This window comes from Notamacropus eugenii, chromosome 5, assembly GCF_028372415.1.
Source record: "Notamacropus eugenii isolate mMacEug1 chromosome 5, mMacEug1.pri_v2, whole genome shotgun sequence".
NCBI classification, from domain to species: Eukaryota; Metazoa; Chordata; class Mammalia; order Diprotodontia; family Macropodidae; genus Notamacropus; species Notamacropus eugenii.
Genome location: NC_092876.1, coordinates 8,338,301 through 8,364,116, shown reverse-complemented (window position 1 = coordinate 8,364,116; position 25,816 = coordinate 8,338,301). Strand labels below are relative to the sequence as shown.

At 40.7% G+C, this 25,816-nt stretch overlaps 1 protein-coding gene across 4 annotated transcripts in view; it reads right to left on the bottom strand.

Moving 5' to 3' along the window:
• The window catches only part of LOC140503264 (uncharacterized), a 28,784-nt gene extending 5,980 nt beyond the window's left edge, over positions 1-22,804 (bottom strand). For 2 of the 4 annotated variants that reach the window (XR_011966760.1, XM_072607069.1), the window contains exons 1-4: positions 22,709-22,804; positions 21,599-21,675; positions 8,524-8,650; positions 8,147-8,242 (exon numbers count right to left, since the gene is read on the bottom strand). Coding sequence is in view for 3 of the 4 variants with exons in the window: in XM_072607069.1 (XP_072463170.1) it covers positions 8,147-8,242; positions 8,524-8,650; positions 21,599-21,631 (256 nt within the window). In the remaining variant the exon portion in view is untranslated. Of the gene's footprint in view, positions 1-8,146; positions 8,243-8,523; positions 8,651-8,920; positions 8,990-17,629; positions 17,777-21,598; positions 21,676-22,708 lie in introns of all 4 variants that reach the window. The other 2 variants (XM_072607070.1, XM_072607071.1) reach the window with 2 other exon arrangements.
• Between the last annotated feature and the right edge of the window lie 3,012 nt (positions 22,805-25,816).

The window sequence follows — 25,816 nt, the reverse complement described above, 5'->3', positions numbered from 1 at the left end:
AAAAAATCCTTTTATCTTAAATTAATATAAAATCTTATGTTATTGATTATTGAATGATGAAGGCAATATTTATCTCTCAATGAAATTATGTAGACAGTTTAGAGAGATACATAATGGACAAAAAGAATAAGTAGTAATTATTTAAGATAACTTACCCCCCAAAAGTCTGGGGAGGAACTGCTGACAATCGTGATGAGGTCTCTGGTGTAATGCTTTAGGACTCTACTATTCAACACATCTATCAATACCTTCCAAGGTTTTCATGCAACTTAGGGAGGCATATATCCAATCTGAAAACCAACAGGTTCAAGTCTTGCTTCTGACACATACTGGCTATGGAATTCTGGAACTCTGGGGAGAGGTCACATAGCCTCAAGTGCTTCAGGTAACTGCCAACCTGAATTGGTAGACAGAGTTTGTTCACTTAAGACTTCCATTAACCAATAAAATCACATGTTCTGACTCTGTTCCTACCTAGGACATCTGGAAGGCAAGGTAATCGTTTCTGTTGTGTGGGATAGAACAGCTAATACTTATATAGCATCTACTATGGGCCAGGAACTGTACTAAATGCTTTACACACATTATCTTATTTCATCCTCACAAAATCCTGGGAGGCAGAAGTTATTATCCCCATTTTACAGGCGAAGAAACTGAGGCAAACAGATTTTAAATGATTTGCCCAGGCCCACAGAGTTAGTAAGTATCTAGAGTCAGATCTGAGCTCAGGTCTTCCTGACTCCAAACCCAGTGATGGATTCACTGAGCCACTTAGTTGCTAATGCAATAGAGGACCGAATTAAGATTTCAAAAAGTCTCCACTACTAGAAAAATACGATATTAAAAAATCCCATAAAATTCAACCAGAATCAACCCTGCAGTTAGGTTCAAAAAATCATCTAAATGAGTACAAGATTGGAGAGCTGTGGTTGGATAGCAGGTTCTCTTCTGAAGCTTTATCTGAATGAAACCAACATCATCTTCTGTGGCCATTAAAAAGAGAGGAAACACATATATAGAGAGAGAGACAGAGAGAGACAGAGACAGAAAGACAGAGAGGACAGAGAAAATGAAAGACTGAAAACAGAGGATAGAAAGACAGGAGAATGACATCTTTCTGTGTCTGTGGGTATATCCCACATAAATAAAATAAATAAAAAGATTATTGTACTCTGTCCTAGTTAGGCAACATTTAGAGTTTTATGTTTAGATCTGGAAACCATACTTTAAGAGGGATAGGAACTGATGTGTCCAGGGGGACAGTAGCAAAACAGTGATTTATTATCTAGGGACCAAAGTAAACATGTTTAGCTTGTAGAAGGCTTGATAAGGGATAGGAAAATCATATTGTTACATAGAAGAAAATGCATTAACTCTCTGGAGCTGCACAGGGCAACACTATGCTTTGGTTCTCATAGTTGTGCTGATAAGTCTCTGTGTAAAGAAAAGAACATGTCCAAGGAAAGCCATAGAACCAGGATGGTCAGTCTAGAGACAAAGCTACCAGAAAAGTGCAGGTATGTACCAGAAAGTAGCATCAAGAGAAAAATGATCTACCAAGCGACATCTACAACGTGCCTTCGTAATATATCTGTTACTCCATCACTTTGATGTGATAGATAATCATAGAACTTCAGAGTTGGAAAGGATATTGGCAGTCATCTAGTCCAACAAAGAAGTATGGTGCCCCTGATTGGCGGTCATCAGGCCTTCGCTTAGAGTCATTCAGTGAGGGGAAACCACTCTCTCCTGAGGCAGCCCACTCTATACTTGGGGAGTTCTAATTGACGGAAGCTTTTCTTGTTTTGTTTTTTCTTGACATGAAGACTAGCCTAGTCTTTTGCAATGTCCACTCTTGCTGCACATTCTGCCTTGAGCCCCAGTGGAAACAGTCTATCTTTCTTGGGAGTGCCTTCCAAGTACTAGAAGACAGCTGCTGTGGACACCGAGTTTTCTCTTCTCCATGCTACCTCCCTGGTCCCCTGTTTGCGTCAGTTAAAGCTTCGATCACTCAACTGCCCCGGCCAGCTCTCTGCCACCTCTGTTATGTCTACCGGTGAGCACAAGAATACAGGGTCTGAAGAGGGAAGTGTAGCTCACGCCTATCCACTTCTTAGTCCTGAAGCCAGGTTCCTCACTGCTGCCCAGGAGGAAGCTGGGCAGCAGAGCGGATAGAGCACTGGACGTGCAATCCCACCTCAGCCACTTACAAGCTAGGTGGCCCTGGAGGAAGCCACTTCAGTTCTCTTTGCCTCAGTTTCCTAACTCTAAACCACGGTTGTTGTGAAGATTAAATGTGTGGACCTGATCATCTGACTTCCTAATATCCCCAGGATAAAACAGTAACTCTTCCATTAGCTTTTAAAGCCCTACACAACCTCACCCAACCCACCTTTCTAGTCTCACTGGACATTATTCCCCATCTCACACTATCATTCATACAAACCGGTTTTTTTCTCTGTTTCACATGAAACTCCACCTCTTGACTCTATGTCTTTGCAATGGACATTCCTTTATGCCTAGAATGCTCTCCTATTTACCTCTGCCCCAGAAAGTCCCTATTTATAACCCTGTCCATCTATCGATCTAGACAGATGTAGACATACATAGAGATAGATATATCTATATGTGTGCATGTGTGTGTATATATATATATATATATATATATATATATATATATATATATACATATATATAGTTGAATTTAACTTAGTGTTTGTGATGTATATAATTTTATATATACTTGTTCTCATCTCCACTGGAATACAGACCCACTGTAATAGGGATTTTCATTCTTTATTTTTGTATCCCTAGTGCCTCACATATGGCAAGCATTTAACCAATACTTGTTGATTAACTGACTATGCCAGAGTAAAAAACTGGAAAATACATGAGAACTACAGGAGAAAGAAGTAAAAAGGGAACTAGCAGCATGGCACAAGAGATTCAAAACCTTACCCAAGCAAAAGATGCCCTGAAAATCTGAAATGGACCGACTGATGCCATGAGACAAGAAATAGGGAAAACAAAGTCAAAAGCCTGAAAAAAAAAGAACAAAATATAAGGCAGGTTGTAGCAAAAATAAGTAACCCGAAAAAAAGATTGAGGAGAGATAACTTAAGAGTCACTGGACTTCTTGAATGCCATAAACAAAACAAGAGGCGAGGCATCGTATTTCAATCAAATGGCCCAGATATTTCAGAACCAGAGGGCAAAGTGGAAATACAAAGAATCCGCTGGTTACCTACTGAAAGAAATCCCAAAATAAAAACTCCCAGGTACCATGCCAAGTGATGGAGATATAAAAAGAGGCAAAAGACAGTCTCTGCCTTAAAGAAGCTCACTCTAATAAGAGACAACAAGCAAAAAAATACACGTGACCAAGCTGTGTGTGTTCGTTCTTCATTGCCGAAGAGGACCATGCCATCAGAGAAATGATGACATGACTGGCACTTGACTTTGTTTTGAGTGAGGGAGGGCTGTGCAGGTCACCAGCCTCACTTCTCCTCCAGAGCCCTCTGAATCCAGTGACCAGATATTCATCAGGATGACTGGAGATGACTCAGGATGAGGCAACTGGGGTTAAGTGACTTGCTCAAGGTCATGCAGCTAATGAGTGTCAAGTGTCTGAGGTGAGATTTGAACTCAGGTCCTCCTGACTCCTGTGCTGATGCTCTATCCACTGCACCACCTAGCTGCCCCAAACAAGCTATGTATGGGATAAAGAGGAAATAATTCAGAAAGTGAAGGCATTAGAGTTAAGAGAGATTGGGAGGTGTCCTGGAAAGATGGGATGTTAGTTGGAACTTAAAGAAAACCAAGGAAGCCAGAAGATTTCAAAGAAAAAATACTGCAAATAGCCACAGTGAAAGAATTCAAGTACTGAGACATCACAGTTAGGATCACACAATATCTAGCAACCTTCACTACACAGTGGAATACAATATTCCAGAAGGCAAAGGACTTACAACCAAAAATAACTTACCCAGAAAAACTGAGTGGGAATCCAAAGGTGGAAAAATGGGCCTTTAATGAAATAGAGAACTACCAGATATTACTGATGAAAAGATCAGAGATAAATAAAAACTGTGAAATACAAATAGAGAGGTTAAGAAAAACAAAGAAGGGACAAAAAACTGATCCACATAACAAACAACCAGTATTTCAGAGGGTTCTTGATGAAACATGTTACCCACTTGGGAACAGATGAATTCAGGGTAAAGACTGACATGTTATTTGAACATAGTCAGTGTGGTAATTTTTAATACTTGACTATACACATCTATTACAAGGATTTTATTTTTCTTTCTTTTTCAATAGGAAAAGGAGTAGTTTCATTGAAAAGTTAAAATTAAGTTTATTAAAGTAAAGTTAATTTGAATTAAGCTAAGATTAAGAGGGAAATAGTTAATTAGGGGGAAAAAAATCTTTGCAGCAAGTTTTTCTGATAAAGGTCTCATTTCCCAGACATATAAGGAAGTGATTCAACTGTATAAGAATTAGAACCATTCCCCAACTGATAAATGGTCAAAAGATATGAACAGATTTCAAAGGAAGAAATCTGACCTATCAATAGGTATATGAAAAAAATGTTCCAAAACACTAATAATTTCAGAAATGCAAGCAAAAGCAACTCTGTGTTTCCAACTCATGCCCCTTGGTTTGACAAAGTTGAGAAGAAAAGAAAAACGACAAATGTTAGAGGAAAAAAGGCACACTGACATACTTTTGGTAAAGTGGTGAACTGGTCCCATCATTCTGGAAAGCAGTTTGGAACTATCCCCCAAAAGTTACTAAACTGTACATGTCCTTTGACACCGCCATACAACTATGAAGTTTATAGCCCAAAGAGACTAAGAGAGAGGGAAAGGACCCATATGTGCAAAAATATTTAGAGCAACTCTTTTTATAGTCAGCTAAAAATTGGAAACAGAGGAGGATTCACCAGCTGGGGAATGGCTGAACAAAATTATAAGCATATAATATACATCACTGAGCCATAAGAAATGAAAAAATGCATGGTTTCAGAGACACGTGGGAAGACGTGTATGAACTGATGCAGAGAACCAGAACAATTTATATAATAACAACACTATAAAGATAGAAGACTCCGAAAGACTCAGGAACTCTGAACAATGCAATGACCAATTATAATTCCAGAAGATTGATGATGAAGAGCGTTACCCATTTCCCAACAAAGTGGTGTGAAATTCAAGATGCAGAATAAGACTAGTATTTTTACGTAGCCAGTGTAGGAATTTGTTTTGGTTGACTGTGCATATTTCTTACAAAGGTTTTTTCGTTTTTTTTCTAGTGAGGGAGAAGGTGAGAGAGGGAGAAAAAACTGACTTCAAAAAATAAAAATTTAAAAGAGACATTAAAAAAGGAAATTATGGTAGGAAAAGGAGAAAAAACTTGACAACAGTTTGATCCTGATTTGGGAAGAGCAATCTATACAGGTGACAAACAAAAAACAGCTAAGAGACTAGAGACTTCCCTTTGATAAGGAATTGGGTCCAGCTGGAATGAGAAAATTTCCAAAGTTTTACGATTCTGAGGACATGAAGAATCATTGCCACGTATAAGACAAAGGGAGCTGTCTAAAAAGACTGACCATGATGCACAATGACAACCAAATAAGATTTTGAAGGAAAACTAAAACGGAATGAAAGGGAGTTAACACAGGTTGAACAAAAAAATATGGTTGGTACAATCCCATTCAAAGAGTGTCAGGTAAGCTGAAGCTCAGAAGGAACTAAGGCTGGCAAGGAAAGGCATGGGTTTTTAAAAGCTATATTGGAGGAAAAGCAGAAGATAAGAAACAAAAAGGATGGTTGCTCAAGATGGAAACGTGACAAGTGAAAAGGAGACAGAAAGCAGAGTTGTTTTCTTTGACAAGGATCTTAGTTTGAAAAGACCAGGACAAAAATCTTAAAATGAGTTGATGACCAAGATAAGGAAGCAGTAGAAGAGAAACATAATGAGCTAAATTCATCAAAATGAAGAGAACTAAGCCTTCAGCAACTGATTGTTGGGTTACTATGGATGTCAGGAAAATGGTGGATCACGGGCAAAGTCTTAACTCTGACACTTTCCGTGTGACCATGGACAAGGCACTTGAGGTTTCTGAACCTCCTTTCTTCATCTCTAAAGTAGGGATAATAATGCCTTTAGTACCTACAATACAAGGCTGTGAAACTTAAAGCCTAAAGGGGAAAATGTATGTAACATGTTTTAAAGTACTTTATAAATGTCACGTACTGTTATTATCAGAGCACTGGAGAACAGCAAATATTGAATAGTTGGACTCAAACATGGGGCTGGGGAGAGTTGGAAGATCCCCAGTGAAGGTGCTTGGGGACCTGTACATGGTAATATGTTACCACTTGTATCAATAATTTGAATAGGGACAAATGGAAGACAGACAAGTTTGCCAATGAGAAAAAGCTAGCTTGAACAATAAGTGCCCTGAATGACCATCTGGACTGAAAAACAACTTGGAATGGTTTGAATTACACATCATTTGAATGAGATTAAATTTTGGGGAATATACTTGTGATTTCATTTCTTGGCAAGAAGACTCCCCCAAACAACATAGTTCAGCACCCACTTTTACACTCTAAGAGAGATGCTTGGAGCCCTGAGTGAGTAAATGACTTGCCCAGGATGACCTAGCAATACATATTAGAAAGGAACTTGAACTCAGATCTGTCTACCAAGGCCAGCTTTATCTAGTGAACCACAAAACCTACCTAAGATGAAACTTCCTAGGGATAAATACAGTCTTAATCCTGGTTTTAAAAAGTAAAATTTACATTTATAAGATAACTAAACAACAGTTTATCAAAAAAAAAAAGATATGGGGGTTTCAATGGGATCAAAGAAAGGAAAAGATCCATATGTACAAAAATATTTTAGCGACCCTTTTGGTTGTAACCAATTACTGGAAATAAAGTGGTGCCCATTAATAATGGAATGGCTGAACAAATTATGACATGTAAATGTTCTAAGGGGACATTTCTAATAAAAAAATATGAAGGGCTGTTTTGGAAAAGGTTCTTTTGAACTTCCATTATCTCCCTTATCATCTCCAACTCCTGAAGGTGCAGTCTTCCTCCAAGATTCAGCTCCCGTGCCATTTTGGTATAGGTACAACATTCTTCCTCATCTCTCAACTTTCTGTATCTGCGGACCAGTTAATAGAGATCTCTCATAGTCAGCTATTTGCATAAATTATGTATGCCATTAAAGACTATAATAAGAGCCTTTGTATGCCCAGAACCTAGCATATGCATGTACTTAATAAAGACTTTCTGATATGAATTGAGTAGGAAATAAATGACTTTGTCTGAGCTAGGACAGGAAGACGAGCAAAAACTTAGGAACCATGAAGCAGTGGAAAGAGCACAGGGCCTGTTGTAATCCAAAGGCCAAACAAAAGTTGTGCTGAGTTCCAGGCTGGGAGGAAGGACAATGATAAATCAGACAGTTTCCTGAGGAGGACATAAAAGATAGAGGGGGATAAAAACATCAATTCCAGCCAAATGAAGAAAGGAGAAATTTGACCCTCATGTGGGGACATGCCAAAGATCTTCTAGTACTAGAAAGGCTGTCAGAGAGGTGAAAGACTAGAGCTAGCATGCTTAGCCCCAAAGGACAAAACTACAAGGAGGAGAGTAAAGAAACAAATATCCACTTGAGGTCGGGAAGAACATGATTAATAACTATGAGCTGTCCCAAAATAGAATGAATGGGCTGCCTTCAAAAGTGGTGGGTTCTACCTCACTGAAGATATTTATGCAAAGACCAAACAACTGGCAGTTATGATGTAGACTGGATTTTCCTTTAAATATTCCCTTCTAATTCTGAGATCACAATTTTAATTTCAACTCCCAGGATCTGTTTCCTTTATATGAAAAATGGTGGAAATTACATCTAAGGTGCTGCCCAGAGCTAATATTCTGTGATCCAGTGGTAACTGGTTTGTTGGTATGAAAATAAATATACCTTAAAATACCAAACTGGATCAGAGGTGAGCTTTTTCCTTGGGTCTGGGAAAATCTTATGAACATATACCCCTGAATAACCAGAAGACTGCAGCTATTCCTTGCAGTGACTCCCACTTGCCTGGTTTTCAATCACCCACCTGGAAAGGTGTCTCCTAGAACAGCTCTCTCGGGAATCCATGGTGCTCCTCCTCTTTCCAAAAGGAAGATAATACCTGGTTTGTTAACAGCAAGCCCTGCTCAGGGGAAAGAAATGGGAAAGCGCTTTGAACAGAGTATCTCTGGGTCCCAGTTTCTTCATTTATAAATAAGGGTTTGGGATTAAATAATTTCTAGTCATTCCTTCCAGTCTAAATTTGGGATCTTGTAAGCCCCAACAAGGCACATATCTGGAATATCCCTGTTCATCAAACAGCTGAGTCCACAAAAGTGAGCTAAACACTGAAGGGACACCACAAAGGCTCTATTAAACAAGAAAATAAGTAAATTTGGAGTTAAAAAGGAAAGCTGTCTTTACCCAGAGAGACAAGGTTCCTATAGTTGTCCAGCATCACATTCCTGAACAAGTTCCTCTGAGCAGAGTCCAGGTGCTTCCACTCCTCTGGAGTGAACTCCACAGCCACATCCTTGAAGGTCACTGATTCCTGAAACATCAATACATCCTCTTCACGCAGAGATCCTAATATATAGGTGCTGGGTGCAGCCAGAAATTAATCACATGTATTTATAGGGAGTTATCTTTCACAACAATTCAGGATCTGGAGCGTATCTCACCTCTACTTTGTAACCTCCCTAGCTTCCTTCAAGGCTCAGCGTAAGCAGCATCTCTGGCAAGACAACCATTCTGAACCAGTGCCCCATCCCACTCCCAGGGAAATCAGTTTTTATTCACCTTGTATGTATTTGGTACTTACTGTGCTCATAAATGTAAACTGATAGAGAGCAGAGCCACAATGGATCAGTCAACAGGCATTTACAAGCACCTATGTACCCAGGTAATAGGAAAACAAAGACAAAAAGGAAAGAGTCATTGCTCTCACTAACAAAGGAGTTTTAGGTGCTATCCTTGGAGATGGAGTTTATCAGGGAGGATGAGCTGGCTACAAAATTAATAGAAGAAGGTACCAGTAGCTACAGATGATTGGTGGAGGTGGTATTTGAATTTAGTTCCAAAGGAGGAATGGAATTCTGAGGTGGAGTAAGGAAGGAGTGCATTCCAGGTACAGGGTACTATACGAAAAAGAGTGGAAATGGGTGATGGAGTCCTACACGTGAGGAACATAAAGAAGGCTGACTTGGTATGAGAGAGAGAGAGAGAGAGAGAGAGAGAGAGAGAGAGAGAGAAGGAGAGAGAGGGAGGGAGGGAGGGAGGGAGGGACCAGGTAGGAAGACGAATTATTAAATAAATGGTCAATGTATCAACTATGTGTTTACTTTGTATTGCACTCTGTAGCATGATCATAGAGCAAGGTTCTATGAATCCCAAATATCACTTGGTTTGGAATCTGAAAAATCTCTACAGTCTCTACAAAAGCAGCTGCAATTTGACCGGTGACACCTTGCCCTTTTAGAGAGATTAAGCTGTTTGTTCATTAAAACTCTTGCTACATTTCCAAAACCATAGGCATCCACGGAGAACTCCAGATGCTGTCATGGTAACAGAAGTTATGGAAAGAGAACTATGCAGAAGTTGTCATTTCAAGTTAAGAGTATAGAAGGAATCAAAGATAAACGGTGAAATGTGGTATACTTCAAAGAGGGCTTTAGAAGCCTACCTGGAAAGACCTCAAGGTAACAGTCCAGTGACATACTTCTGAAGTCATTGTGTGGATCAATAACTGTGTGCTTCAGATGGCCAAAGGAACTTTATTTACCTCTCTTTATCTTAATTCTTTAAAAATCTCCATTCTTACCCCACTCCCCAACTAAGTGATTCATCCATGGAACAAAGAATGAAGGAGAGAAAATGCAACTTGGCAAAATCGATCGACAAAAACAAATCAATCAAATCTAACATTATATGCAATATTCAATACCCATTGTTGAAGTAAAACAAGACGCAAACCTGACCAGAGGTCATCTTTCAGATCCAGACACCAATGCTTCCTGGACCAATAAAAAGTCTTCTTTGCCTCTGTTGCAATAAAACTGCGATAAAGAGAAACTGAGGCAACCAAGTTCCAAGCACATTCACTTTATTAGAAAAACTAGTAACTGCCAATAAGCGGGATCCAAAGCTCCTCACTAGCCAAGGATGCACCTGACAGTCAAGGCAGCTCTTTCAGAAACAGCGTCGAGAAACCGATCAGACTACACAATCTTGGGCAACACAGTCATATTTCATTTCTGGCTGGTTGGTGCTAAGGTCACTAACCACACATTACATCAGACGGTCACCAGGTGACCTAACATCTGGACCACATCCTCTGGAAAGGTCCATGGTTTCTAAGGGAGAACAGGGATCCTGTGGTCTGGTTGATGCTTCCTGAGGGGGCATGCTATTTATTCCTCATTGAATTGAAATTTTGTGGGAGGAAAAGTACCCAGAAAAGGGGAAATAACACTCAGGGTTGCTTTCTTGGTTGCTAAGGAGATCATAGGACAGAGTCAAGTTGTATATCCTTGCAGTTATTAAAATGTACCTGGGGATACAACAACAGGATGGCTGAGCAAGCAATGCATGAATACTTTCTTGGTAGAGGGTGACTTGTGTTAAAAATAGAGAGCCTCCAGCTGCAGGCTTAAGTTCAGACAGAAAGTTCAAGTTCACACACTAACAGAGAGTAGCTAATACATAGCAACCTGATGATTAATATACAGTGAATTGACTAAGTCTTAATAATACAAAATAAAGTGGAGCATCAATTTTCAATTCCACAGTTCACCAGTATGATTTTTGGGAGACATGTCTCCCATGAATCACCATCTAAAAATTAGATCAATATAATTGGACATGATTAGCATCCCTTAGCAATGGGGAGACTGTAGAGGCATGTAAAATCAGGTTGAGAGAGGAAATTCACATAAACATCATGAGATATAGAAAGCAATAATTACAGAAAAAAAATCATCCTAAGTTAACTTTGTCTCTGCAAAGCCACCCTGTGAGAACACTTTAGTAGTACATTACAACATTTTAGAGAAGGCCAGGGAGTAGTATGCCCCCTTCTCTCAGTCAGGAAAACACCCAAGAAACCTCAGAATAGGGATCATCCCACAAGGAATTAGCAGCCAGTGAGAAAAGGGGACTTTGGACAAGAATAGGCAGCCATGATTCAAGAGGGCTTTCATGGAGCTGGTATGGGGCCCAAGCAGCAGATCAAGTCATACTTGATAATGAGGTCTGATGACAGTATTATTCATTATTCAGTTGTCATGAGAGGAAGCTGTGGACAACAGGGCTGGACTGATGGGAGTGCTAGAATTTTAGCACAAATCCTTTAAGACCAAAAAGTAAGCGGGCTGACCTACAGCTTAAAACCTTACTACGTATGGCTAGCGCGTTGACAAAAATTTTCAGGGGGCAGTCCCCTTTGGTACAAAGGCAGTGGCGCATGGGGGAAAAGAGAAGTGAGGGTACTGATAAAGTGGATTTGCTGGATCACTGGAAATTCTTGATGCAGACGACAAAGTCCAAAGGTCAAGCTGTACTGCAGTCCACATTGGTGGAGGGTTTTCAGCTTGAATATGGGCGCCCACATATGTTGCTCCTTCTTCCAGATCTGCTTCTCGGGTTCCAAGAGCATGTAGGAAGACTTACTACACATGCAATACAATTCAGTACAACAACAACTAGTTTATATGGTGAAAAACCTGCTCAAGTCTTATGGTTCTGTTAACAATAAAGCTATAAGAAGAACATCAAATTAAGAACACTTAACTCCCTGCAACTTCAGGGAATTTCAGTTGCTGTTTTTGGTCTTTACTTAAACCCTACACTTGATCTTCTAAAGAATCCATGAGGGTCTGAATTGGAAAACGAGACCTTCTTTCTCTTAAAATTTTAAGATAAATACTTTAAATAGGAAAATAATTACACTCTTCATAATTATTGATAGAATTTACCAATGCAATTTTTATGCTGAAGTCCTTAATGCAATTTTGAACTCTCTGTCATATATATCTGTCACACTTCCCTCTCATTCCCCTTATGACAATACTACTATAGCATATACATGAATATAACTACAAGCCAGATGAAAATTATGGAAGCTCTTCCATATTTACATGACTCAGATGCTTCAGGACTCCTAACTGATTACCTGCCATAAATCTCTAGAATGTGGTTCCATTTTATAAGCTGAAGTGTTTCATTCCAAGAGCTTATTTTAGAAATTTGCTATGAAAGGAAAAGGAGGGACATGGTTACAATACTGAGAAGCTACATCAAGGGAAAAATACAATGAGCTCTATTTTGATTCCAGGTTACAGCAACAGCCAATCACTGCCGAAGCTCCACATTATTCATAGGGTACCAAAAGGCATGTTCAAAATTATCCAGGTGGGAAAACTTCCAGTTTGAAAAGGAAGCAGCTCGACTTGAAACCAAGTTAAGAGGATCCCACCTTCACCTTCGCAAGGTTGTCCCCTCAACTTTCTCCCAAAGGCAAACATCCACCTGTAGCAGTCCTCAGACTGCAGAACGAGGCAGCCCTTTGAATGGTAGATTATTGGGCTTGTGATCTTAACAGGATACCTGAAACCAAAACTCAGAATTATATCAAATTAAAGTCCCAGAAGACTTTACCTTAAATAGCAAAACTTCATGAAGCATATGTTTGGGCAGGATATAAATATTGTGTTTATGTGCCAATAATCATCAACGGCATTGGTTACAAATCCTATAGTATCCACTGACAAAGTTTTCTAAATTCATTGTTGTTTTTGGAGGAAAAAAATTCACCATAATGAGTGACAGGTTTTAATATTTAGTACATAACTTCCCAGTTAGATATGGAATTCCCACTTAAATAGGGCTGATAAAATCTCAGGATTTCACCATTCAGAAAATAAATTATTGTGATCATCTAGTTTAAAGGGACATATAACCCACCGAATATTTAGCCATTTTATTAATTTTACTATCTTTTAGTAATTCAATTTATAAGACACAAAATCAAGTTAGTCAAATTACATCAATGAAGTCAATTAAAAGTCACTGTTTTAGAAATCTACAACATTAGCACAGTTACAAATTCAATCACAGCTCTGGCTGGGGCGGGGTCCTTGAAAGTCTCATCAAACTCTAGTAAGTCTTCATTTTAGAGGAAAAGGTACCACAGCATCACAAGCTTCAAACACTGTTACCACGTTCATCTTAACAGTTCAATAAGGAAGGGGCTTCTCTGACAGCACTTCACAATACTTTAGAAAAATTTCACATAACAGTATATATTTCAAACAAAGTCATGTAATGAAAAGAGAATTCACCTTTTAAATTACCTTTCTGATACAATACAAGAAATAATACATAATACAAGAAAAATCAATAGCCTGAACAATATCATGGGTTTTTTTTTTATCTCAAATCAAATGACAGGATGTTATGACCTGGGATATGTTATTTAATCTAGAATTCAATAGCAACAGACAATACATAGACAGCGCTTATTATGCCAAGCACTTTACAATTATCTTATTTTTCCAACAATCATGGGGATGGATGCTATTTATTCATAAAAAGAAAACTGGGGTGAAGTTATTCATTCAAAGTCACAAAACAAATTCCTGATGCTTGATTGTAATCCATTTATTGGATGCATTCATTTTTTCTGGAGTACTGTCTTTAGCCAACATATTCGATATTAAGTTCTCTGATATATCACAACTATAATTTAGTTTCAGAACAAAGTCTCAACCCCGTCAAATCCAGATTGATAATCCCGAGTGATGAGTCCGCTGTTCTGAGGGGGTTTGTGGTTTAATTTTACAAAGCTAACTGGTTTAAATACAACTAAACAAATCAAAAAGTAATGGGGAGACCATGATCGCTAAGAATTAAAACAATCGATTTTAATTAATTATTAATTAAATTATAAAATAAAATTAATTTAATTAATAATTAAAGCAAATTAAACAGTGCCTTTGACGTACACTTTGACATTTAAAAAAACTGTTATAACAATTTTACTAGCTCTTTGATAGTGAAGCAGACTGTTATCTTCTGAGCCGATTAAATCTGCATCACCATCCAATTTTCACCAATGATTTGTATTAGGAAATTCTTCGATCATGAACAATCTGCCTTCAAGAATTCATCTGGGTCTGGTGAAGAACATAACTTTCCCAAAGTTTAAAGATATAACTTTTGCCCTATTTCCTTCCAAATCACTCAAAAGGTCATAGCCCTTTCTATTTTTTTTAACTCCTATCACAATACTGCTATGTTTTATAAATTTTGTACTTTGTAAAATATGAGATTACACTTCCAACTGATAAAAATTTGTTTTAAATTGTAAACTTCTTAATTTCATCTTATAAAATATCTCTTTGTTTTGATACTGAAGTAAATGAGACAAGGAATATTCTGAAATAATTCACAAATTCTGTTTTGCTTTCTCAAGACTTCAGTATTTTATACTAATATTTTTAAGTTATATTATTCCTTCTGATTTGTTTTTTTTGCAATGACTACCCAGTTAACTCCTTTGTTTAATTTTATACTCTGTAACTCTAGTTCAGAAAAATATTTCAATATCTATTATAGTTCTATCAATACAAGTTTCACAGCATTTCTAATTAACCTAATATATTTCTGTTGTGTCATTCAGAAAGAACATTAAATTTTACTTGCTCTCCACTTGCTTCCTGATTTTAAAATCAGCTTTCCTCTCTCCATGGTCCGACTACAAGCTGTGAGCACTTGGGGATTTGCGAGTTGAAGTTCTCTTTTCTTTAATCAGTAACCTGGTCACTTCTCAGAGAAAGAGTAATAAAAGAACATTTTATGGAAACATTCTAACCACAGTTTGGAAAATTATAATACGAGAAACAACTTTTAGTTTCTACTTAGTTCATAATGCCAAAAATTCCTGCAGTTTGGGGACAAAGATTCCTGTCTTCTTATTTGTATCTCTTCTCTGTTCTCCCCCTTCTTTGGCCACCCCTCCCCCCGACTCTCAGACTGGTCAGAGGTAGAAGGTGGGAGAGAGGGAGGGAAAGAGGGAGGGAAAGAAAAAGAGAGAGAGAGAGGAAGAAAGAGAGAGAGAGAGAGAGAAAGAAAGAGAGAAAGAGAGAGACAGACAGACATACTTTCCTTTTGAAGGCTTTAAAGGTTTTACCCTCTATATTGTTTTCCTTTTGTTGATCAGACTGTAGGAAGAGGTTAGTTTAATTATCATATCAAGACAAAAACACACATAAACAAACAAATATACTGTCCAGAAATGATTTTCCCTCCTTCAGTTTAATTAAAAAGTCAGTGTGCTCACTTTTACTTTTTTTATAACCTCAAAGCCTTTAATAAGTGAACATTTCTTCTTTGGACCAGATCAGGGACCTATCTGGATTTTAATATACTTTACATCAGTCTTTATACAATGTAAGGGCTCTATTTTTAGTCATTTCGAATTTACCTAACTGTAAAACCAATAATTAATTTGATAGGAGTGAAGTTCTCCCATTAATAAGTTTAACTTATCTAGAAACAAAAGCACATATGATAAGATTGATGGAGTGCTTAATGACAGTTCTCTTGATTCCCTTAACGATCCTTGCTCTATACAATTGGGCTGGCAGTGCCAAACTCCCTCAGTGTGGGTGCAGCTGAGCACATTCCAAAACTGAGAGACACCCTGGAAGACCAATAATTAACCAATAATTCATCTGATACAACTGGCAAATCCTAATTTTTTTGTAATATATAAAAATCAAAGGTGCCATTTTTAGGCCAAACGATGCCTCGGCTGAATTTCTAGCAATCTTGGACCAGAGGTCACATATTTAACAGGGTGTACCTTTGCCAATCCTGACTATACCAATAATTTGCCTTGACCCCAGAATTTAAACAGTTTCTATAAGGAGGTTCCCTGGGGAACACTATTATCTGCCCCCATTGTCACTGATGAAGGGATATTAAATGGGAATCCTGGTTGCAGCAGTCACAAGTGGTCTCAGCATGGGGTTCCCATCATCTGAGAACTGGTAGACTTCTATGGGGTGTCTCCTAGTAAATCCTAGTAAAAACAAGTAATGTGAGGATCCTCTGAATGGAAATTTGTCTCAAGCTGCTTCACTGTTCTCCTTTGGGCAGGTGTTTGGAGATGTTTTAATAGTTCCTAATTAATTCTTGGAGTTCAATTCCTAATTAAAAGATTTCTCTAATTGTATAGAGATACAGTTCCTGGGACTACCCTTCAGAGACGAGGAAAACCTCTGGCTAGCGGTTCATCCCAAGGAATACCTGTCCAAGAGTCACGTGGTTCAGCTGAGTCCCTTGGTCACTGCCCTCTACTATGGCTCAGCTCCCCTGGCCAAGTAGGTGCTGCTGCCTTGGGAGACTCAGTCACAGACCTGGTCCTCAGTTCATGATTCTTTGCTAAGCCCAGAAATTTCTAACAGGGAATCCTTCCTGGACATTCTAACTGGTAGCCCTTGCTATCAAGACAGCCACACAGTGCCATGCTTAAGACAGCCTTGGGGTAGCTACTACCAATAGTGGTGCCAAGATGGGGTGCCAGTTTATTCGTAGGGTCTAATAGTATAAGGGGGTCTTGGGAACTGCCTTTGTTTGCAACAATTAAATACAGATAATTCTCACTTTACATAATTTGCATTACAGAAACTTGCTTTACGTAAAGAATTCTGAAAGAAATTTCAGCCAACCACCAGTAATAAAAGCTAGGTGCAGTGGGTTGGGAAGAGGCAACATACTGAAAACCTACGTCAGCTTTACTGCACAGTGCTGTGCATACTTTGTTATTTAATTTTTATTTATTTTATAACTGTTTATTATTACAGTACATTGTCTACATTTTAGTACGTTGTATGACACACATAGAGTATTATTTTGTGTATGCCTTTATACAGGCTAAGGGAAGTGGGAGGAGGGCTAAACTCCACTCCTAAGCCTCCGACTCTAACCCTAAACCTGCCTCATCTGCATTATGTAAAAATCGTTTTATGCTGAGGTCTGCAGAATGGTCCACTTGGGTAAATCAGAAACTCTGTAAGACAAATTTAAGCCCAAAGAACTTTACCAGCTGAAAAACTATTTCACTTTGACCAACTGGAACCAAAAAGGAAGTCACTGATATTATAAATTTTGCTTCTAACTTCACTTCTTTTTCTGAGAGATTTTAGTTTCAAATCTGAAATCTTTCCTTAAAAGTTAGTGTGTACAATTTTCTGGAAAGAAATCACTTCAATGCCAGATTTGCTGCCAATTTAACTCTACTGGTATAATAACTGTCGAGGTGTCCCAGAGACCTACCTAGGTGCAGAAGAAACTTCTCTATCTGTAAAAGAGATTCCTTTGCTTTTTCCAGAAGTAAATCTTCTTCCTCTTCATGCAAGAGAGATTTTTCTATCTGTAGCAGGGAGTGTTCTACTTGTGCCAAAGACTGCTCTACGTAAGACAAAAAACTTCCATTTTGTTGATAAGGATCTCCCATTTAGGAGCTTACCTTGGCTAGGAAGAATTTGGGTTAGGCCCGAGGGGGAGTCCGTCCTCCGGGGCAGTCTTTTGAGAAGAATTCTTCTGAGAAGCAGTCCCGGGGGCTGGAGGCCCTCACTCGGGCCCCATCTGGGTCTCCAAGTGTCAGGATAACAATCTGCGATAAAGAGAAACTGAGGCAATAAAGTTCCAAGCACATTCACTTTATTAGAAAAACTAGCAACTGCCAATAAATAGACCCAAGGCTCCTCACTAGCCAAGGTTGCATCTGACAGTCAAGGCAGCTCTTTCAGAGACAGTGTAGAGAAAACGATCAGACTACACAAACTTGGGTAACACAGGCGAATCTCATTTCTGACTGGTTGGTGCTAAGGTCACTAACCACACGTTACATCAGACAGTCACCAGGTGACCTAACATCTGGACCATATCCTCTGGAAAGGTCCACGGTTGGCACTTTCTAAGGGAGAACAGGGATCCTGTGGTCTGGCTGATGCTTCCTGAGGGGGTATGCTATTTATTCGTCAATGAATTTTAATTCTGTGGGAGGAAAGTACCCAGAAAAGGGGAAATAACACTCAAGGTTGTTTTCTTGTTTACTAGGGAGATTGTAGGACACGGTCAAGTTGTTTTTCCTTGTCACTATCAAAGTATACATGAGGAAACAGTAACAGGATGGCTTAGCTAGTGATACAAAATATGCTTACTGTGTTGGCAGAGGGTGATGTGTTAAAAATAGGGAGCCTGCAGCTGCAGCCTTAAGTTCAGAGAGAGAGTTCAAGTTCACATACTAATGGAGAGTACCTAATACATAGCAACTTAATCATTAATACACAGTACATTAAGCCTTAATAAAATAATACAAAATAAAGTGGGGTATCAATTTTCAGCTCCACACCTCTCTAGAAAATGAAACTCCATTGTAATCCACTGAAATACCTTTACAATACAAACACTTCCTACAAAGGGACAGAGACAAACAGTCCTGAACTGCACACAACAGAATGTCTGGGGATAGAGGTCCGCTGAAGAAATTCTCTATCAGAACAACTTGTTGCTTAAATCCAGGGTAACAGGAGCCAATGATGCTCTGCAATGCTAATGACAAGCCACAAAAAGCCCCATTTCATTGATGGAGTCAATATTTTGGAAAACTATCAGCCGTAACCCCAACCTTGAGTTGTCTGACGCAGGTAAATCATGCAATGGTTTGGAATGCTCTTAGTATTAATGTACACTCTTGGGCACTCTGTGGTCCCACATGGCAAACATAAAATAAAGATCAGTTAAAAGGAAATAGGGAGACACAAGGAGTCAGAAACAAGTTAGAGTCTGACACTCAGATGAATGCTATCCAGGTCCCAGGCACTGAGCGAATATCTGGGCCTACTGGTTCAAACTAAGCTAAATCAGAGTAATTAAAGAATTCTGTTGGTTGAAGGAGGATCAAAGAAAATGGACTCTCCTGAGTTTTTTCGAGGGAAAGAAGAGCCAGCAGAACCCTTACCAACAGCATCACTTGATAAGTAGGTGCGTGTGCAAATGGAGGTTATTGCAAGGGGAGATACTGACATTAAAATAAGGTGAGAGTGAAGATCTCCAGAAAATAAAAGGTAGGTGTTATAGAAGTCCAGGGTCTCTGCCACTCTGCCTCTTCATTCTAGGCTACTCTGGCTGCCCCATTATACTTCCCCCTCATTCTCTCTTCATCGTCCTCCATCATTGGCCACAATGTGTTTAAGGCTGTGTCTATCCTTGCTTCCCCAGCCTCTACCCTTCTTACTCTCCAGTTAACCTGACTGAAACTGTATCTTCAGGCTTTATTGCTGGAACTCCCCACAGACACACCTAAGATGCCAAAGATTACTCCCAAAGGGTGGCCTAAGGCTCTACATTAAAGCTGGGGATGGAGCGTTAGTGCAGTACAGAACTGAGGACAACACTGTTTCTTCCCTCTAGCCATGCTACTGAGGGCTCCTGGAAGTGATCAATTCCAATGACCAATCACATGATGGGATTATCTTGTTCTACCACTTACCCTCCTACTTAAAAACACATATTTAAGTGTGCTGCAGAGGCAAAGGGGAAAGTCCTCAATTCTTCCCTCTACCTGAAAATCATGAAATCTATATTTTGGGCAGGATTTCTCAGCAGTTACACTGCTAATGGCATCATCTCTGCCTTCACCTACCCATTCCTAATGGTCTCTTTTACCTTCCTAGGTAGTCTCAGTGTCTGAGTCTCACTTTATCTTGCCCTCCTTGCTGACTTCAGCACTTACAATGCAGCACACACACACAAATGCACACGCACGCACACGAACACCCCTGTCATTTACCCCCCAATTCACATCCAACCATCAGACCCCCAACAGTCTGGCCTTCATCACGTCACCTATTCACATCTACAGATTTCCAACTGCGGTCCTATTTCCCACCCCAACTTCTTTACTCTTAGATATCTCACTCTCGACCATCCACGCTATCTGCTCTGCATCCTCACCGATACCTTGATTCCCTGGACAGCACCCACGATTTGCAAAAGCTATCATCCTCTTCCTCCTAGGGGAACTTGATTTCCTCTAAGGCCTGATCTCCATGTTAGTACTTTAGAGATGCTGCATAAAACCTTAGGATACCTGAATCTCCACAATGCTTCCCTCATCACTCTGCAACTCTGGATTTTTCTCTCTGTTTTAGTAAAAACAGTAGTAATACCTAGCGTTTATGTAGTATTTACCACGTGCCAGGCACTGTGCTGAGCACTTACAGTTACTGTCTCATCTGATCCTCACAACACTGGGGGATAGGTGCTATTATTATCTCCTTTTTACAGCGCAGGAAACTGAGGCAAGCACTTGCCCAGAGGCACAGAACTCCTAAGTATCTGAGGCCAGATTTGAACTACGGTCTTCCTGACTCCAGGACTGGTGCTCTATCCATTATCTATCTTGTTGTTTTAGTCATTCCCGTTTCAAGAGAGAAAAAAGAAGCGGAAGAGGAAGACAGATCAAAAAGGCCTTGTCCCACTAAGAATTCAAGCTACTAACTTCCTTTTTTTATTGTCTACACTACTGTGACTTTCATTTGAATCCTAGCATATGCCACACCTTAGGTGCTCTCTCTTCCTCAAAGGCCCAACTGAGACATTCTCCTAACGACCAGCATACGCTATGTCCATATTTTGATTCTCTCTACATCCTTCTCTTAGTTTACTGAAATGTGTTTTCTATCCATAGTACTTCAGAAAACTTTGTCTTTTTTCACCCTAACATAGACTCTAAAACTTGTTCTCTAATGTTTTTTTCCAGATTAGGAATTTCTGCTCCCAGTGTCAAAGCAAACAGTCTGTTCTTTGTAGAGGTGAAAACTCAATGCCTTCGATGTCCTTTATGGTTGTCCACAATCTGACATCACTCGAACTTATGTCCTCCCCACTCCCTAACAGGGATTGTCTGCCATCAACTACCCATGCAAGGTCCAAAAGATGACTCTACTACCCACCTTTTCAATTAGCCTAAACCTACCTCTCCCTAAGACCAACTCAATGAAACCTTCCCGAATCTTTCTGTTCATCCGAGCCTCCACCAATGTCCTCTAAACTCACACAGCAGCAGTGCCTCTATCTGCTCATTTTATCACTTCAAAAGCAACAGTGGAAAATGCACAAGTAATGCCTACTCTTGATCTAGTTTGCCAAATGCAATTTTAAATTTACAGGAAAGGCCTGTCACCTATACTTCTTTTGCATCCTTCAGAGCAACTAGCTCAGTCCTGGGGACTCTGTGGACATGAACATCTTAATGAGTTAGTTGGGGATTGGAGGAAAAGGAAGCTTGATAAAGGACGTTATTCCTTGTGGAACGAATCACTTATATGAAAACATGCATGACTCAGTTTCCAAAATATGGGAAAGAAGTCAGTAGAGAAATGCTCTTAAAGCTAGGTGTCCATCATTTTGGTCATAGCCTCCAACTCACCTGAAAACTGGCTGGTCGGATGACAGGGACCATTCGCTTTCCCTTCTGGAAAACCACAGAGTTCTCAGAGGGAAGATCTGTGAAGGAGAGATCAAACATTGTGAGGGAGACTGGCCCTGGATGGTGACTCCATGCAGGAAGCCACAGACTTGGAGCTAGAAGACCCCTGAATGTCACCTGTTGGGCACCACCTACTGGGCACCACCTGCTGGGAACTACATGCTAGACATGATCTGCTGGGCACCACCTGCTGGGAACTACATGTTGGACACCACCTGCTGGGAGCTACCTGCTGGGCACTACATGCTGGGCACCACCTGCTGGGAGCTACCTGCTGGGCACCACCTGCTGGGAGCCACCTGCTGGGCACTACCTGCTGGGAGCCACCTGCTGGGAGCTACCTGCTGGGCACCACCTGCTGGGAGCCACCTGCTGGGCGCCACCTGCTGGGCACCACCTGCTGGGAGCTACCTGCTGGGCACTACCTGCTGGGAGCCACCTGCTGGACACCACCTGCTGGGCACCACCTGCTGGGAGCTACCTGCTGGGCACCACCTGCTGGGCGCCACCTGCTGGGAGCTACCTGCTGGGCACCACTACATACTGGGCACTACCCTCTTCACAGACGAGGAGGCTGAGGCTCAGAGGGGTGTCCAGGCCATGGAGAGCCCCCCGCCCCCCGCTGCCCCCTCCCCCCGCTCCCCCCCCCCCCGTTCCCCCCCCTCCCCTCCTCCCCCCTCCTCCCCGCCCCCGCCCTCCCTCCCCCGCCCTCCGCTGCCCCCTCCTCCCCGCCCCCCGCTGCCCCCGCCCTCCCTCCCCCGCCCTCCGCTCCCCCCTCCCCCCCCCTGCTGCCCCCTCCCCCCGTCCTCTCCTCCCCCACGCCTTCCTCCCCCCCTCCCCTCCCGCCCGGGCAGCCGCGGTGGCCGCGATGGGGGCGGGGCCGGGGTCAGCCCTCCCAGCCCCGACTCCAGAGGAAGACCCCGAGAAACAGAGGGCGGGGCCGAGCGGGAGGAATCTCGGAGCCAGACTTCTGACTAAGTGGGGGGCGCGGAGAGCAGCGGGGGCGGGAGGCCGGAATCCGATCGCCTGAGACCCTTCAGGAATACTCACCTCGTAGAGACAGGGCCGAACGTCTCCGCGCCTCTGCGAAGGAGAAGTAAGAGAACGGAAGTCTCCCCAGAGCGCTTCCTGTTCCGGGCGATCTCCGAGCACCTCGACGGAGAAGACCTCTGGCTCGCCTGGACTTCTGGGAAATGTAGTTCTGAAACCAGCGGAGGCGCTTTCGGTGAATGCGCAGGCGCCGCCCCGGCGTGGGGAGAATACCTGAGGAAGGGCTCCCTCTGCTGGAGCCAGCAAGTACTCCTTGTTGAGGAGGAGTGGACTGCGCGAGCTTAGCCAGCTGAATTGTAGAGCTGGTGAGTTGTCTGTTTCCACCACCACGGACGTCGTGTTTATAACAAAAAGGGCAAAAACAATGACAACAGATCATTGTTTTTACTTTCATCGTCATCAACTTGTTTTCCTTTTCCCTATTTGTTCTTCCCAGCTGCCTTTTCTTTTCAACACCCCCATCCCGAAAGGAACACCTCTTTTTACAAGAACACAAAAAGCGTGTGTAGACTCCAGCAAGAGGTGAATAAAAGGGTTTGGGGTCAGAGGCTCTTTCCCCCGAATTCAGTTTCACTGTGCACCGCTCACATCCTCTGCATCTCCACATGGTTCATGGGAGATGAGACCTGTAGAAACTTAACGAAGACCATGGCATACCTTGCCCTGGGATGTGCCTTCCAAACAAGACATGATCCAGGATTTGATGGCTTGGCCCTGGGGAAAGGCGAATAGTACCCGGTGACCAACCCGGTGAAGACTGAACAACTGCATCAGTTTGGGCCAGAAGAACATCTTTTAAAGGATAGCTACCATCTTGTGCTCTGGTATGTCAAGTCTTTGGAGGACCCTACCACTTCATTAAGATAGAGACATCGGAGTTGTTAGAGTACCACAAGAAGAAGAGGGATGCCAAGAGAACAAGGCCTCTTCATTCTAGGTCCAGTGTTCTGTTTATTAAGCTACCAGTGAAGATTCCACTCCTGCTACTTTCATGAATAGTTTAATTCTCTATATTTACATAGATATAATACATCATCATTTGATCAGGGACTTTTCTGTTTCTTTACTGAGATCTGTCCCCACCTATGGAAGATGCCATCAGCATCTGAATCTCACTTAGAAAAACTTCCTGTGAGTCATCAATCCCTAAGTATCATCAGCATTGAAATAGAGATGGAGCAGGACAAACATGTCTACTCCATTTTAGGAATTTCATTGTGAAGGTCAACCTGTATTTCCAAAACCTAGAAATGTCTAGGAGAAAAAAATGGTCTTGGGGCTCCCTATATGTACCATGATCAAAACAGGATAGAGGTGAAAGGCACAGTCAAGATGGCAGAAGCAGCCAACATCTGAGGTAGACCTCAACACGAGAAGAAGATGACTGCTGATGTAGACCACCAACCCAAGAAACTGGATGTGGGTTGAAGGTTTGTTAATCCCTCTATGAACTAAGTAAGCCTTTTCTTTTTTCTTGCTACACAATCTCTCAAAGTTCATGGAAGTAGCAGGGGTTTTTTTTCTTTCACTTTTATGCTGTACTTATCTCCCTAACTTGTGATTAATGAAAATTTTGTTATTCAAGGTAAAAATTCCTGGGACTATAATTTGTTTTTGAGCTTTGATTGCGAGGATAGTTGTCAGAATTATCATAAAGCCAATAATAGGAAATGACATATGCAGCAGTCTGAGGACTACTAAAGTGGATGTCTGTGCCTGGGAAAAGTAATGGGGATGACCTAGGACACAGATTAGGTCAGATCCTCCTAACTTTATTTCTTCTTGTGTTATTTCCTTTTGGAAAAGGAAAATTCCCACCTGGTCAGTCCTGAGCCCTGTCTTTCACACTCCAGCTGCATTATTGGCTATCAGATATGACTCATGCCTGGATTTAAATGGGAGATTTCCCCCTGTTATATAACTATGTCCCTCTTTTTCCTTTTATAGCAAATTCCTAATGATCAAGAAAATTTTCTAAATCAAGTTTCAAATGACTGTTGCTTATTGGCCTTCAAGGGTTGTTCTGATCTCTCAAGTGAAAGGAGGGAATGTGAAGGGAATTGTGATTTTCTTATTTTAATGAATATGATATGCGTTGTGAATATACTAATAGATTTTCAAAATTGCTTCTTTTAGCTTCTGAGTCAGAATTAACAATGCAACTTGAAATGATCAATCAGACTTTGACAATGTTCGCAATCACTGCGTTCTTGTGCCTGTGTACCTAAAATGAAGTGAATCAAAGATTGTAGAACCTGTTTCCCATAACAGAACTCTAGTCCTGTGACCCACCAAGGAATGACACACACACACACCCCCAAAGACTTGAGCAATATTTCTCTCCCAGGACTCCAGAATTGTATTGTCTTCTACTTATGGGCTTGTCATGGGAAGCCACTCTGTTCCGGAGAAATAATTGTTTGTAATCTTCCTTTCCCCACTCCCTTCCCATTGTGACATATGTATATAATTTCTTTCTTCACTTCTGCAAGGTAGCATTTTAATCAGGAGAATTCCCAATTTGAAAATCTGTTCCTCATAATGAAACAAATTAATTAAGCAGCTATCTGATTACTGGCACTTTGTCTCTGGCCTGCTGCTTCATCATGCTCAGGTTAGAGACTGGCTTAGTAAAAATCCTTTGAACAATAAAATTCTCAACTGTTTGTGGCATTCTCACAAAACTGACCATGTATTAGAACATAAAAAACTACAAAGAAATGAAGAAAAGAAGCATTAAATCTATCTCCCTTCAAACTATGGAACACTTAAAATTATAATACATTGAAGTATAGATTAAAAATTAATTGGAAACTAAATAATTTAGTGCTAAAAATGGGGTGGGCCAAAGAATAATCATAGAAATAACAATTTTATTCAAGACAGCATGAGACAACATACCAAAATATATGGAATATAGCCAAAGCAGTACTAAGAGAAAATTTATAACTCTAAATTCTTACATCAGTAAAAAAAAGAAAGAACAAATCAATGAATTGAGTGTACATCTAAAAAACCTGGAAAACTAACAGGTTAGAAACCCCTATTTAAACATCATGATAGAATTCCTGAAAATCAAAAGAGAGATTAACACAATTGAAAGTTTTT